We start from the raw sequence: 14,852 nt of genomic DNA, 5'->3' as shown, positions 1-14,852 counted from the left end.
TTTCAAAGAAATTACCATCCTTTGCTTTATCGCTTTCTTTTTTCCCAGGCCTTACTTTATTCTTTAAACTCTCTCTCTCTCTCTCTCTCTCTCTCTCTCTCTCTCTCTCTCTCTCTCTCTCTCTCTCTCTCTCTCTCTCTTAAAGGCGATCGATCCCCGATATCCTCTTCTTCGTCCTCTCATATTCCATTCATTCCCAGCATCCTACCAAGCTCCTTCTCTTATTCTACATTCAACATAATCCACAACACATGACCACTTTGCCAACAAAAAATTGAAGAGAGAGAGAGAGAGATGAATCCTCCTTCTGAATTCAGCTTAGAGAACAAACCATGCAGCTTCTCATTTCTCCTCAAGTCATTTGGTGATGAATTGGACAAGACCCATAAGCTAGAAGACTTCATCAGCCAACTGGAAGAAGAGCGCCTCAAGATCGATGCCTTCAAACGTGAACTCCCTCTTTGCATGCAACTGCTCAATGATGGTACCACAGTTTTTTTCTTCTTCCTTTCCCATGTTAATGTTAAACGTGTAAAGCAATCAATCTGGCGCCTCTAGACGTCTTTCCCTTCATTGAATCTTGTGCACAATTCCTCTCTCTCTCTCTAGCATTCAACGTGGAACCTCTTCTTATCGTACTGTTCAAACTAGTTTTCTTCTGGAACTACTTCATTAATTGGCCTTCCATTAGCAATTCTTTTCTTCCATCCCAACGTTGAAACAGATGAACTTGAAGAATCGCTTATATTAGCAAACGTTGAAACAGATGACTTAAAGAATCGATTATATTCTTGAATATAAGTGATTCTTCATCTGTTTCAACGTTCGTTAACTGGGTGGGATCGATGGAAGAAAAGAATTGTCAGTGGAATTCCAATTAATGAAGTAGTTCGAGAAGAAAAACTGGACTAAACGGTAATCTCAAGGAAAGCCACCCGTGAGCCATCCCATCACAATCTGAACGTTCGATATCGTCGGTCAAGATATGATAGTGGTGCATAATATGCCATATGACCTGATCTGCCTTGACTAAATAATTATATACATTCTTGTCTGGCTTGGATGTTCTGGTGTTTGGTTTGGAAGTTTGAGCAATCATTTCTTTGGCCTGAGTAACACTCAATCTCAAACTGTGCTTTCATGTCATGTGTGATCATGCAGCTATGGAAGCTTCCAGGCAGCAATTAGCAGCATGCCAAATGAATCACAATTCAAGGCCAGTTCTGGAGGAATTCATACCTCTCAAGCATCAAGATACATCTGAAAAGAGCATCGACACCGTCGACACAACTGCCGCTGCTGCTGCCGGCAAGGCCAATTGGATGGCCACAGCTCAGATGTGGAGCCAAGCCAGTGATGGGAGCAAGAACCAAGGACCTGTTTCGATAGAATCCGAGCATGGTCTAGTTGTGAGTTCGAAGCTGGCTTTGGATACTAAACAGAGAATTGGAGGTGCTTTTCTTCCTTTCTCCAAAGAAAGGAATGCTGCAACTCAGGCCTTGAGGTCCCAACTGCCTGATCTAGCACTTGCTTCCAGTGACAAGAATGATGACGAGCCTAAGCCGCCGGAACTGGTGGAGTTGGCAGTTCCAATCTCGAGAATCAAGGCCGGCGAGAATCCAAATCAAAGTAATTGTAGTAATGGAGGTGGAAGTGTGGGTGGGGGAGTCTCTGCAGCAACTGATAAGGGTGCCAACGAGGCGCAGACAACAGGGCAGACTCATAGGAAGCCAAGGAGATGTTGGTCACCCGATCTACACCGGAGATTTGTGAATGCTTTGCAGCAATTAGGTGGTTCTCAAGGTAATTTGTGTGTGTGTGTGTGTGTGCAGAGAGAGAGATCTTCAACTTGTTTTCTAAATTCGGATATGATTTCATTTTGTAATTATTTCCTAGCATGTAATGTGTTGTATGTTTTGAATCCAGCTGCCACCCCGAAGCAGATACGTGAGCTGATGAAGGTTGATGGATTAACCAATGATGAGGTGAAAAGTCATCTACAGGTCTCTCTCTCTCTCTCTCTCTCTCTCTCTTTATATATATATATAAAGACACGCATGGATGGTACCATGATACCATACCGTTCGTACACTCTTATTTATATGGATCTAGCCACCAAATGGTAGATCTAACCACACAGATGTGTTTAACATGATTTATTTATTATGTTAAAAGGTTTTATCATGTCTAATACATTGTAAGATACTATTTTTGAGAAAGTGAAAATCAACGGCTAGCAATTCATGAAACTAAGAAGGCTCTAGAAATGGTATAAAACATCGTATTTCAGTCAACTTTAACGCATTGAAATATTGAATAGAACATGCTAAGCATGATCGAAATGTTAGATTTTGCATTTGGAGCATAGATATATGTAAATCAAGTGTGTACCACAATAACTGGTAGTCTGGTACCACCATAGAAGCACCCTATGTGTATGTACAGTGCGTGCCTGAAAGTGATTATAAAGAGATTATCTTTAAACTGACCATTACAGTACTAGGGCTCCACTAAATTAGAACGCTTGTTTAATGGTGAGCTCTTAGCCCTAAGCGGTTTTAGTATGTAAGATTCGGTTTGCATGTCTGCATGTATGTGTGTGTGTGTGCTTGTTCAAAACTGATCATCTTTATGTTATGTCACAAAGACAGCACGAGAACGTGTGACGAGGATTCGACACACAAGTTTGAAAATGTTTTGAAAAATCAGACACAAGGACATGGTATTTTTGAATTTTTAGTCAATAAAAAACTATTTCTTTATACTTTAATATTGATCATTAAAATAATATTAAAATATTAATAGTACATGTCAGTGTGTGTCCCTGTGACATGTTCTTTATGCCAAAATTGCTGGTGGATAGAAAAAATACAAAACGAGAACAGTCTGTGGATGTAAAACGGGATCCTGAAGTTCAATTGTCAAAACTCATCTAGGATGCACAACCCTTTAGTTTTAGCTTTTTCGGTTTAGAAAGAAAAGTTGGCCCTTGGTTGCATAAAGAACATTTATGAATGATAACACTGTATGAGTTGACCTGGTGAGCTAGAATGTTGGAAAAATCATTGATAACTGATATTTCTAATGTCAAGTCTAGGTATTACTGCTGGTGTGCATTATTTGCTGCATCCAGATTATAAGGCTCAATCTAATTATCATGTGAAACAGTGAAGTTCACAACTACAAGGTTTCTATCAGTAAATACAGCAAAGTTGGGCCTCATGAACTTGATAATAAGAACTTTGTTATTCATGAACTTGCCATGTATTTGAGTGATGCCCAAGCAGGAGCACAGATCAGGTCATATTGTATAACCGATTCATCAGTTATATTCAGTCCCCACCACACATCTCACGTGATGGCGATGTGCCATGTGCGTGAACTCCATTCTCATTGTTTTCAAGTGAGATGCACGGTAGCGGTTGAATATTAACGATGAATGGTTAGTACAATATGACATGATATGTCCTCCCCATGGCATACAATCTAGTGCCTTCATGGCATTTTCCACAAGTAGACTCCACTGATCTTCTTTATTCTATAATATGCAGAAGTACAGACTTCACACAAGGAGGCCAAGCCCCACCCCACAGGCAGTGACATCTCCAGCACCTCAGCTGGTTGTTCTTGGTGGGATATGGGTGCCACAAGAGTACACAACAGCTGCACCAGGCATATACAGTGCCACTATCGCGGCAGCAGCAGCACAACCAATGCCACCACCACCAGCTCACTACTGCCATCCTTCCCCCATACCTCAGGAGTTTTGCACTCAACTAAACCCTCCTACCCGTCACCAACTCTGCCACATTTATCGCGAACAACAAACTACTACTAACAATAATAACAACAATGATAATAACAACAGCCGCAGCAGCAATGACAACAACAATAAGAGGTCTTCGACTTCGCGTAGCTCACCTCCCTCTAGCACAGGAGGTGAGCGATCACAGAGCATTGAAGAAGATGGCAAGTCAGAGTGCGGGAGCTGGAAAGGAGAGAGCACCGAAAATGAGGATGGGAGAGAGATGGGAAGAGGCTTGTCTTTAAGGAGGAGGGCCAGGTTGAGAAGTAAGGAGGAAGAAGATGGTGAGAGTACGGGCAGTGACATCACCCTTAAGTTCTAGGGTCTTCTCGGATTCAAGTTGTTGGATAGTGTTTGAGGTGTAGTAGTTTTCATTGGGCTTTTCTGCTCTTTTATTTCTTTTTCTTTTGCCTTAGGTTTTAGTGTTAGGAGAGACTACTTGGAGTTTGTTTATGTCATTGGTACTGCAAGTTAAGTACCGAGAAATGGAACCAGGTAAAATCTCTCTCTCTCTCTCTCTCTCTCTCTCTCTGTGTGTGTGTGTGCACCGTTTTCCCATGTGGTTTTGTCATGGTGGCAGGCATTCCCTGGGCTGTTTCCCAGCTACAACTTAACTTTCTTAACGCACATGAGGATGATCTCAGAAAGTTCACAACCTCACATCTGATGCAAGGGCCCAGTTCTGTTGGCAAAATCACATCTATGACACCTCTGGGCCATTTGGTTCTCCAAATTGGATCCAGGTTGTGAAGTGGTAGGGTCGGGTCTGACTTGGGCCAAATCAAGGTCCAGATTGATTTTTATCCCATACATTATAAAAGATGAATTCCATACTTCAGGTCAGGTCTGGACTATTGGCATGCAGAGAGAGAGAGAGAGAGAGAGAGAGAGAGCACTGTGTACGTGTAGAAAACATTAAAAAATCATCTCATAACACTCATCTCATTAGGGAGAGCGGAACCCGTGAATGTCACCAAGTTGACGGGATGCCACTCGTTTGAAATCACGGATGCACATCCTTAGCCGCGAGACCAAAGCTGGGTGAAATCCTTAGTAGGCAAAAGTGATTTGGGGTTTTATGCCAATGAACTTGGTAAGCGAGAAAGCTCTTGGCTATCCAAACAAATATATTTTCAATTACTAGTGATCTGAGAGCTTACTAGAATTTTTTAATAATTACTCAGATTGATTAATCACAATGATCTGTCCAACATAACATTGAAGCGTCCAAATTCACAGTGAAGCAAAAATTATGGACCCTCTGGAAACCCAAAGATAGGCCCTGCTAGCTCTAGAAAATAAAACCAAGAGTAAAACTTCTGAATGGCATATACCAGCATAAAAGCCAAATTCATTTTTGCCAAGAGATGCATAAAATCGAGTGGTTCATTCTTTGAAATCATCTTTATCATCAGCTGGAATTTGCTTGTTTCGCCAAAAGACAGCAAGTGCACTCCCACCAAGCTGTGACAAATCAATAAAATTGAGCAGCCAAAATCACTTTAATGAAGCAACTAATGAACTAATGAAAAAGGATGGAATTTTAGAATAAGATTAGAATCCTACAGCCATGCAGACAACGCTCACGGCAGAGGGCACAGCAACCAGAGGATTAGTAAAGTGCTTTTGAGCAAGCAAAAATCCAAGTGCAGAGCTCTGTCAAAAAATAACAGAGAAACATCGAGTCATTTGCATGTAATACCCAATAAGAAGCCTCTGGAATCAGAACAAATACATAAATTGTTATGCAAAACTACAACGGAAACCAATCAAATCACAAGACAAAGAGGAGAAAATAAGAGAAGACAAGATTTTTGTGGTTCAGCACTCAGGCCCACGTCCACAGGCGAAGGAGCAAGAAATCCGCTAGCAAATTCAAGGAAATACAAAGGCTAATCCCTAATACACCCAAAACTCTCATACCCAACACTTAAAAGGAGGCGGCTATATATATGACGAAGGGCATAAAACCTTAGCCGATACGAAAGGGAAAGTCACAAAACTAGACAGGTCCTTACCACGGAGGCTCCGCCACTGCACCCCAGGAGGGGTTTGTGGTGGGTTCCAGTCTCGGGCTTGACAGCCTGATCCTTCCGCACCACCACAAACCCCCATTGAAAATTCTCATTGTACGGTCACCAAAATATTTTCAGATCGGGTCATGGATCAGAGCAAGTCTAGAATTCAAGGCATGACCCACAGCATGTAACTTGTTAGAGAAGCTTTGAATGCTCTACAGAAGTGACTTGCAAGTGATCAGAACATGTACTTTTGACAGGCATCTTAAAATGGAACGAAACCATAACATGCCTTGTCTTTCACGTTCAATTTAGAAAAGTTAATAACTTGTTTTATCCATGACATATTTCTTATCAGAAAAGCATATTCATGGAAACTTTTGGAGATAGGAATATTGGGCAGGGTATAAGCCTTTTCTTCAGCTAAATTCATTTCTACCAGAAATACAAATGAGGATTAGAAGGTGTAACTAAAATTTAAAAAATTGTTTACCCATCTAGCTACATGATAAGAAAGAGATCACCTTTTTTGGAGGCCAGATTAGGTGGGCAGTCCATTACCATCTCTCTCTCTCTCTCTCTCTCTCTCTCTCTCTCTCTCTCTCTCTCTCTCTCTCTCTCTCTCTCTCTCTCTCTCTCTCTCAGCTGTGTGTGTTTCTATACAGAAACGCTCCTAGGGGCTGGACTTTTAAAATATGAAGAGCGCCAGGACAATTATGCTTAAATAATTCAAACAAGTTTGTACATTTGAAATAGACCAGGTGAGTCATCAGTTGGAAAGAATATTACAAATTGAAGGCTAAAAAGGAAATGGACTCCAGGAAAGAACTATAATAAAAATATGAAGCAAGACATAATACTAAGAAAAAATGAAGCAACTATAAAAACAATGAAGCTTTCTAGATGACAACTCTGATGATAGAGAGGGCCTCACTGAAATGATTCTTCTTCACACTGTCTTTCAGCAATTACATGAAAAACAGCAGAATGATGGAAACAGTAACCTATAATGAATTGAATTACCTGAATCCCACACTCAATAGAAATTGTCCGACATGTAGATTCACCAAAAGATGATAATCTTGAAAGCCAGTAACCAAGAGCAAAGGCAGCAACATGCAGAAGTGCTACAGGTAATATCAACTGTCCTCCTTGAGCCTTCAGGACTTCCGATACTTGTCCAATCTATCCAGAAGAAGGAATTTAATGTTGTGTGATAAAGATATACTACAGAAAATAATGAATGTTTGGGAGGCAATGAACTAGATTTTGTGATTTTTCTAGCAAAAGAAGGTTTCCATCGTTATAGGATAAATTATTACTAGCATTTGTCTACTTACAGGACTAGCACAAAGCAGGGTGGTCAAAATGACCCCTACTAACGGTGTGACAGTGATTATACGCTCCGTAAATTTTGGGAAGTATTCATGTGACAACACTGAGAAGAAACTGATATTAGCAAGCTGGCTTTCACATCAGAAATGTGTATAAGTATCTTGCATACATTTATGGATATGTGGGAACCTTTCCATTACCTCCAACGATTGTAGGCACTAGAACAACTTGAAATGTGCTAATTGCAAGACCCTGCATGTCAAAAGAACAGTTTAAAGTCAGACATTAAATGTGAGAGTCCATTAACAGATGAAAAACTTCACAACAATAGCAGGTAATTTATCCATTAAAACAGATCACTGCAGTTACATATGGCAAGCTTGCAAATAAAAAAAAAGATATCATTAATTATGAAAATTTAGTACTCAGGTATGCATATCTTACAGCTGCATCAACTGGAACAAGCTGGCCAGCAAGAAGTTTTGTGAGTAGAGGGGTCATAATGATGGCACCAATTGTGGAGCAACTGCATAATACAAACAGTTAATCTTGTCCCGACATGTTCAAGAGACCAAGAAATGCCACTGTAACTAGCCATCAAAGCCAAAGCACAAATCTTTCATCTTCAATCATGAAAAACAAGACTTCTGACAGAAGCTCATGTACATATCAGAATACACTAGATTTTTTAATCTTTATTTCAATGATTACAACTGAACTTTTGACAGATAATTTCTCATTTCCAACTAGCTCTTTATATTCAGCTTCTACGCATGATCACACTATACTCTCCCATCCACATAAAAAAAAAACTAGAAAATATACTAATCTTCATGTATGATAAACTAACCTTGTGCTGAATCAACCCATGTGATAATGTTGCTTTAACATAAGGTTTTCCAATGATCTGACCACACAGACATGTTTGGCATGGTCAATTTGCTAGGAGCTGGCACTTGGATGATTGGATCATGTTTCTTCGACAAAAAAACACAATCTTTGAAGGTTTGAAATTTAAAAAATTGTGGGCAGTTGAATTTATTCAAACTTCAAAAAACCTGCTTGCACATCAAAATCAGATGATCCAAGTCCTATCAACGCAGGGAGCTTAGGCTTCAATATCAGATTGGAATCCAATTTCGGGAACAAAACCCAAAAGTTTCTAGGCTATGTCACATGGATACAACTGTGGAGAGAGAGAGAGAGACAAGGCAATTTTTGTGAAGTTTTCAATATGACGTATATAAGGGGATATGGAGTGGGAGGCAAAACGGAGTATCCCCTGTCAGAAAGTGAATCACCTTCTAATAACAACCTTTCACTACTATGTGTACAACCAAGGCCACACCACACTCCACTCCAACAGATTCCAGCCCCCCTTACCCCATCAAAACCTGGAAATCCAAAAGAACGCATATCCTCATCAATTACTAGAGATTCAGCAGAATGCTAGACCAACAAAATTTTTGAAAATGTTGAAAAAGTTGAAATAATAGTTAATGTCAAGACATGATAAAAAAAAAACAGCATGAAATCTATACCACCGCCCCAACACTAATAATGTTGATGGTAGAAACGATATCATATAAGTAGACAATTTTCTGAGAAAACAGTTAGAGCTACACATCAATTAGATTTAGTGTAAGGCAATTTCCTCCATATATGAATAATGTTTGGATTCCTATGAATAAGTTCTAGGTTCCTAATCAAGTAAACAAATTTGCTTGTACTTTCAAATACAAGGTGCAAAATATAAACAAAATTAGAAACAACCATCATCCCTCTAGTGCAAGACATGTTCAAAGTACATCACTTGAATGAAATAGGTTTACTTACTGCGACAAATACATTTAGTTTGTAGAAGAAAAAGAAGGAATACTGAAAAGGTGAGAGATATCTATCTGAAGATTGAACTGCAAGATTACCCGTGGATTGTACTCCCTTTCTATTATGTTTACAGTAAACAAAATTTCAGGACATTGCCACCAATTAATCTATAATAATACAGTAAAATATCCACATATATATCTAGTGCCCATTAACATCACAGTCGACCTGGTTTCAAAGGGTTCCTGCTCCCAGTCTTCATTTGATTTGGAAGAATTCCTAATATTTATCTCACATATAAAGTACATAACCATCAGTATTTGGAAAAATCCCATGAATTTGTCTAATAATTGCACAATACAGGGTCTCAGTTTCCAACCACCTTTGTTGAAAGCAGTAGAAAAACAGTACTCGAATACAAGTTCTCAAAACTTCCAGTTATGAATTTTAAATGATGCAAATAGCCAAATAAGAAGAGCAAATAGTTGATCATAATGATAATAAATGTCAAGAAATGAACATGTAGAATTAGCAAGTTACATAGCTCAAAATTAACATAAGCTTAAGATATGAATAGATTGAGTCATCTATGTTGAACAGTAAAAGCATTATTCCTCATCATTAAGCCTTAAAACTGGGAGGAAATGAACATTAGACTTACGTTGTCATCAGAACTGAAAGTGCAACATTTCCTTTGGATATATAGGTAGCTACATTTGATGCTTGCCCTCCAGGGCAGCAAGAGACCAGAATTAGACCAGTTGCAAGAGGAGCAGACAGCTTCAAGGTCTGTTCAATGAAGTCAATCAGATAAATTTGGCATCAAAAACAACATTTGTGAAACTATGCCTCTCTCATCCATTTAATGCATGCATTAAAATGCATACTTTACAATGGCAAACTTTCACTACATTAATTACGATCAGTACTCCACTAATACCAACCAATGTCATATAAATTCATGAATAATGATGTTTACAGCTACTTTGGGTGTGTTTACTACCTCTGCAGCAAATGGAAGAAACTTATCCAGTCATAACATATATATAAATGAGCAGCACAGAAGCATTTAACCCAGCTATTTTATGACAGTAAAATATATATTCAAGAAAAGTGGAGATTATCCAAAACATAACTTTGCACATGGTGGTATAATATGAAAAGTGAAGATTGCCCAATTCATACAAGCTTGTACATTTGAATGGGAAGAATATCTTTCATTAAAAACGGTGACAAGTAGTCACTGAAAGGGATAGAAAAAGAGAAGGGAGGAAATGGAGAGAAAGTACAAAATAAGAGAAGTAAAATGCGTCATAATGAATAAGTTAGCTGACTCCCAATCTGCTTAACCTTGTCTAGATTATACCCAATTATTGTTTATATCCAGCACACCAATCAGCAACCAGAAGAATTGCAACATAGAAGTAGACAAGTTTAACAGCAAATTACTGCAGGAAACGAAAATCCAACTTCTTATTCAAATGAATGCCAGGCAAAATGAAAATGCGTCATAGGTTATGAGATATTTAGTTACTTTTAGAGTAGAATAGATATTAACATACCATAGCAATTACAAAGCCTAACATAGGCTTCACCAAGTATTGTGCAAGGAATCCTACACCGACCTGCAAGAATAGAACAACTTGTCCTGTAAAAATATATGGGGGTTGGGGGGAGTGTGAGTGCATGTGTGTAGTTGTGAGGTGGTGCGGAGGGACAGAGAAAGGGCATGGGACTATCAACAGGTTATACCAGGCAGTCAGCCCTCATCCAGCCTGATCACCAACAAACTCAGTCCATGTTCAGACCAAGATCAGGTCACGTCATGATCTAGATCCAATATTGTTAAAGTATATATTAATTTTTGAAATATTTCTTTGCAAGGTTTAGTGAAGTATGGATCTATGTTTTTTTCACAACTGTTTCTTCATACTCGTCTCATGCCCATCATAAGCACCAGACTGGATTGCTTTGGATCAGAACTATCATACTTCCAGTGGAATACGACTTGAACCTCATTAGAGAAAAATCTGATCAATCAGAACTCAACCTGGTCTCTAACAGGATCAGCTGTTTTAAGTTACAGCCAAGCTAGTTGAATGCATCAGGTAGGAGCACCAGATCAATCTGTTGACAGCCTTTCTTTGAGGTGGGGAAACTGACACTGATGTAAATTTACTTTATTTCATAGGTATAAGCTTTGAATCTTACCGTCCATGGATTTCGCATACACCGTCTGAAGTCCTCAAATGTCAATGTCAGACCCATAGAAAGCATGAGGAAACCCAGTCCAACAGTGAAAAGGTCTGTCTCTAACCATGTGACCTGAAAGTTGATAAAAAGTAATTCTGGAATCAAGCAACTTGAAACATAAATTTGATTTTTCTCTGCATACAATTGGAAAAATTAACAGCACTTAAGTAAACTCTTCTTTTAACACTAGTGAGACAAATGGTACAGCAAGATACCGCAGATGGCTTGTAAATGCCAATAATTGTCCCCAATATAACCTGTAGAGTCAGAATGAGGATCCAAAGGTTTAATATATTATTTAGACAAATTAATACTAGAATCTCTGCCAAAAATGCCAGAAACAAATTGCAGAAAGTGGCAAATGCATTCCAGAATGACAAGAAAAACCTCACCCACACAGGAAACAAAGTTGTCAGTAACTCAATTATCCTCTCATACTGACTCGTTCCACCTTCGGTGCTCCTAGGAATATCTCCAGAAACATTGGCTTCAGCTTTGCACAGACCTTGATGGCTCCTGAGAATCAGTAAATATTAAAGAATTCAATTATTACAGCTGATTTCTGCAATAATCACTGAGAAGCTGCAAAAAATCAAAATGTAATAGTCAAGATAAAATGCAATAGTTTAACTTTCTAACACATGATTGACATATCAGGATCTGACCATTGGTGGAGTACCTATATGAACTTTTAGTGCTATATCATATGAGAATCTTGGCACCTGACGTGTTAATATTGACAATTCCATTTGTTACTGCATGTCAGAGTTTATTATTTAATGCACTCTGCCATGCAAAATTTGTGGAAATACGCTTCTGGGTGGACCATCTTCAGATTATGAGAACCATTTTGAATATTGTATTGTTGTAAGTAATTAAAATAGCAAATCCATCTCCTTAAACAAGTGGGCATTGTTCTCACCAAGTATACCATGAAGCCTGCATGAATTATAATTTCAGCACTTCCTCCATTTCATTTCTCTCATGTTTTCTAGTCAAGCCACTGGAAGCTATCTCTATTTCTAAGAATAATCCATCTCCACCAGCTTCGTAGTGTCTAACTTTTTGAAAGTTCACTCAAGTTGAAGTTTTGCGAACAATAGTAGCCACACAACACATGGAGTTCGAAAAGAATGTGGTTAAAGTAAAATAAGCTGTCACACAGAGTATGCCCAACTGCAACCTATAAGCCTCCATTCCTTTTATTAAATCCATCTGCAACTCATTCACTCCTCTGACCACTCTTGGAATGAAGCAAATAAAAATAGCAAGTGCGCAAGGTGTTGAGAACCGGTTAACTAGCAGTTCAAACCTACATTATTCTACGAACCTGGTGTATCTTCTGCATGGTGGAATCTTGCTGATACCTTAATGAGAATGCACACCAAAGTGCTTATTATGGAGGTCAGCAATGCAATGCAAGGTATTATTAAACTATTCTAGGTGAAACTATTCACGGTGAATGTTACCAACTGGAACTTGTAACTATTGAGTCTGGTATCCCCTTAAAGACTCGTGTCAGCAGTTTTCCTTGCTTGAAAGGTAATTTCCTCCCCCAAAATAATAATATTACCCACCAATTAAGGTGGATAATGCTTTTATAGGACTAAATATACATCTTTAGAAAGTTTAAGTATCCCGCTTCCTGAACATAGACTTGTGCACTTCCCAACCATATAAGAAAGAAATATGAAGAATGTAGTTCCTTGTCCTGATTGTTCCCTCGTTTGTGGACAAATTGAACCCATATTCAACTGATACTCACAGCTAGGATTAAAGATCAGGTTAGGCAACGTGAGCCCGGCCAATAGGGGCCTATCAACCTTCAGAATCTGGTCCAATCAGGCCAGGCCCCAATTATTACACGACCTATTTATACATGTTCTAAACTGGTTGTGGACAAGCCAGACTGTCTTACAGGAAATGATTAGCATCACAAGCCTAACTATAGTACAGTTATCCACTAGACCATGCCTAGGTCGCATCCTGAGATCCATGCACCCCTTTTACTTGTAACCCTGTTGTTGGAGCTTACCCAATGATGAAAACACTTGCTAGCCCTTAATCGATTATCAAATTAACTCATTGCAGAAAGGACTCTTCTTTGAGAACGATCAATCAAGGAATAAAGATAACCAGCAAGCTAACACCTCAAGTGCAAATTTTCAGTAGCAGTTTGCGGCTGAACCCTTGGCCCCTCCACTTGATCAATTGCACGAAATATGATAGAACATCGTTCAAACGATAGACAGAATACCTATAATCGCTTACACCCTTAATGGCTAGCTTCTTATTTTTGTTTGCTAGTGGGAAGACAATATCCTAGCAAATCCAACTCATTTGTTAAAATCACTCTGCAACCTGAGTTTGGTATTCTTTTTCACACACCCTTACCATTACCATCCAGAGATTTCTCAAGGATTTCTGCAGCACAGCAACTCACATGCCTAAAGGCATTTTCTCCCAACAAGATACCCAACTTGGATCTTTATTCTCTAGCTTCTACATGGTCATGATCTGATACCATTCAAACATACAATCAACAATACCATTCAAACATAATAAACAGAGTACCAATCAAACACATCATCACAGCCTACATACCACTCAAACAAGTTTCTTAAAAAACCCCAGAAAAACCAACTACAACAAAGATCTTATGTGAAGAAGGGGAGAATGAATGAATGAAGACCAACATACCTTGATCTCTGAAACAGCAAGGAGGGAGTCCCCAACCCAAGATGAGCACCCCAACCATTGTCCTCAGCATTAAGGCTTCTCAAACCACTAGACACACAAAACCCACTTCTTGTACCTGTTTCATGCTCACTTTTCTCAATCATGTGAACAATCAACCAACACCAACATCAAACTGAAGAAGAAGTTTAACACATACCAACACAAAAAGTGTTCCTCCTTAGAGAGGGAACAGAGTGTTTGTGAGTGGAGGTACTAAGAGCTGATTCAGAGACATCCTTGTGAACAAATCTAGAGATGGAAGTCATTGAAGCGGCAGAAGCCATGACTTCCCCACTATAAAGAGGAGATGGGGAGGGACTGATTCAGAGATATAGGGAGGGGTATGTACTTAGAATGGAGTGAGAGAGTTGGAAGGGGAGGAGGAGGGAGAAAATGGCCACTTGAGGAAGAAGGCAACAAGCTTCCACAGTGGTTCATTCGGCTGTTCCGGTCGTGAAGAACGACGTGATAAAAAGGTGGGTCCGGCTGGAGTGGTTGTGGCCACAAGCAGACCAACCCCGCCGCCGCGCCCCCCCCCCCCCCCCGCCGCCCCCCATCAACAAACCAAGAGTGGCCTTTCTTGATCTCTTGCCCTTTTCTTGTTGCAGTGGGAGTTTTCATCTCATTGACACCCATCATCGTGGATGGCTCCAAAATGGGGAAAAAAAGGCTCATCTGTGCCGTCAATTCTGTAGAACGGGGGTGTACAAGAGGGGGTATCAACGGGTCGGACCCCCGGTAAAATGGGTAGGTCCAAACCTGAATCCTACCAAGTGGTACGGGTATCGGACCGGGATTCGGGTCTGAGCAGATTTTTCGTAAGAAAAATCATATCTGGATTCGATAAGAATTATATAAACCAGACCCGGCCCTGT

General features: G+C 39.5%; 2 protein-coding genes across 2 annotated transcripts; one reads left to right on the top strand and one right to left on the bottom strand.

The window, feature by feature from the left end:
* The first annotated feature begins 294 nt into the window (after positions 1 to 294).
* Positions 295 to 4,280, top strand: LOC149820442 (myb family transcription factor EFM-like). The gene is made up of 5 exons (XM_089981799.1): positions 295 to 484; positions 1,162 to 1,803; positions 1,927 to 2,003; positions 3,552 to 4,089; positions 4,222 to 4,280. The coding sequence occupies exons 1-5, from the start codon at positions 295 to 297 to the stop codon at positions 4,278 to 4,280; spliced, it is 1,506 nt and encodes a 501-aa protein (XP_089837925.1).
* A 648-nt stretch (positions 4,281 to 4,928) lies between these two features.
* Positions 4,929 to 14,518, bottom strand: LOC149820441 (putative sodium/metabolite cotransporter BASS2, chloroplastic). Its single transcript, XM_089983432.1, has 13 exons — positions 14,135 to 14,518; positions 13,939 to 14,053; positions 11,631 to 11,754; positions 11,454 to 11,495; positions 11,197 to 11,310; positions 10,548 to 10,610; positions 9,647 to 9,774; positions 7,603 to 7,684; positions 7,359 to 7,410; positions 7,164 to 7,261; positions 6,847 to 7,008; positions 5,372 to 5,461; positions 4,929 to 5,269 (listed from the first exon to the last, which is right to left on the bottom strand). The coding sequence occupies exons 1-13, from the start codon at positions 14,259 to 14,261 to the stop codon at positions 5,192 to 5,194; spliced, it is 1,275 nt and encodes a 424-aa protein (XP_089839558.1). The 5' UTR covers positions 14,262 to 14,518; the 3' UTR covers positions 4,929 to 5,191.
* Positions 14,519 to 14,852: the final 334 nt, after the last annotated feature.

This window comes from Nuphar pumila, chromosome 12 (genome assembly GCF_984573655.1).
Source record: "Nuphar pumila chromosome 12, dmNupPumi1.hap1.1, whole genome shotgun sequence".
NCBI lineage: Eukaryota > Viridiplantae > Streptophyta > Magnoliopsida > Nymphaeales > Nymphaeaceae > Nuphar > Nuphar pumila.
The sequence above is the reverse complement of the archived record's forward strand: the minus strand, read 5'-3'. Positions and strand labels throughout refer to the sequence as shown.

Bases quoted from the DNA above. Each gene is read 5' to 3' on its own strand.
- LOC149820441 (XM_089983432.1), bottom strand. From the start codon at position 14,261: ATGGCTTCTGCCGCTTCAATGACTTCCATCTCTAGATTTGTTCACAAG. The intron at 11,311-11,453 runs GTATCTTGCTGT...ATCAACTTTCAG, and splicing joins GCATTTACAAGCCATCTGCG to GTCACATGGTTAGAGACAGA. The intron at 5,270-5,371 runs GTAGGATTCTAA...GATTTGTCACAG, and splicing joins TGAGCGTTGTCTGCATGGCT to CTTGGTGGGAGTGCACTTGC.
- LOC149820442 (XM_089981799.1), top strand. From the start codon at position 295: ATGAATCCTCCTTCTGAATTCAGCTTAGAGAACAAACCATGCAGCTTC. The intron at 485-1,161 runs GTACCACAGTTT...GTGATCATGCAG, and splicing joins CATGCAACTGCTCAATGATG to CTATGGAAGCTTCCAGGCAG. The intron at 2,004-3,551 runs GTCTCTCTCTCT...TATAATATGCAG, and splicing joins AGGTGAAAAGTCATCTACAG to AAGTACAGACTTCACACAAG.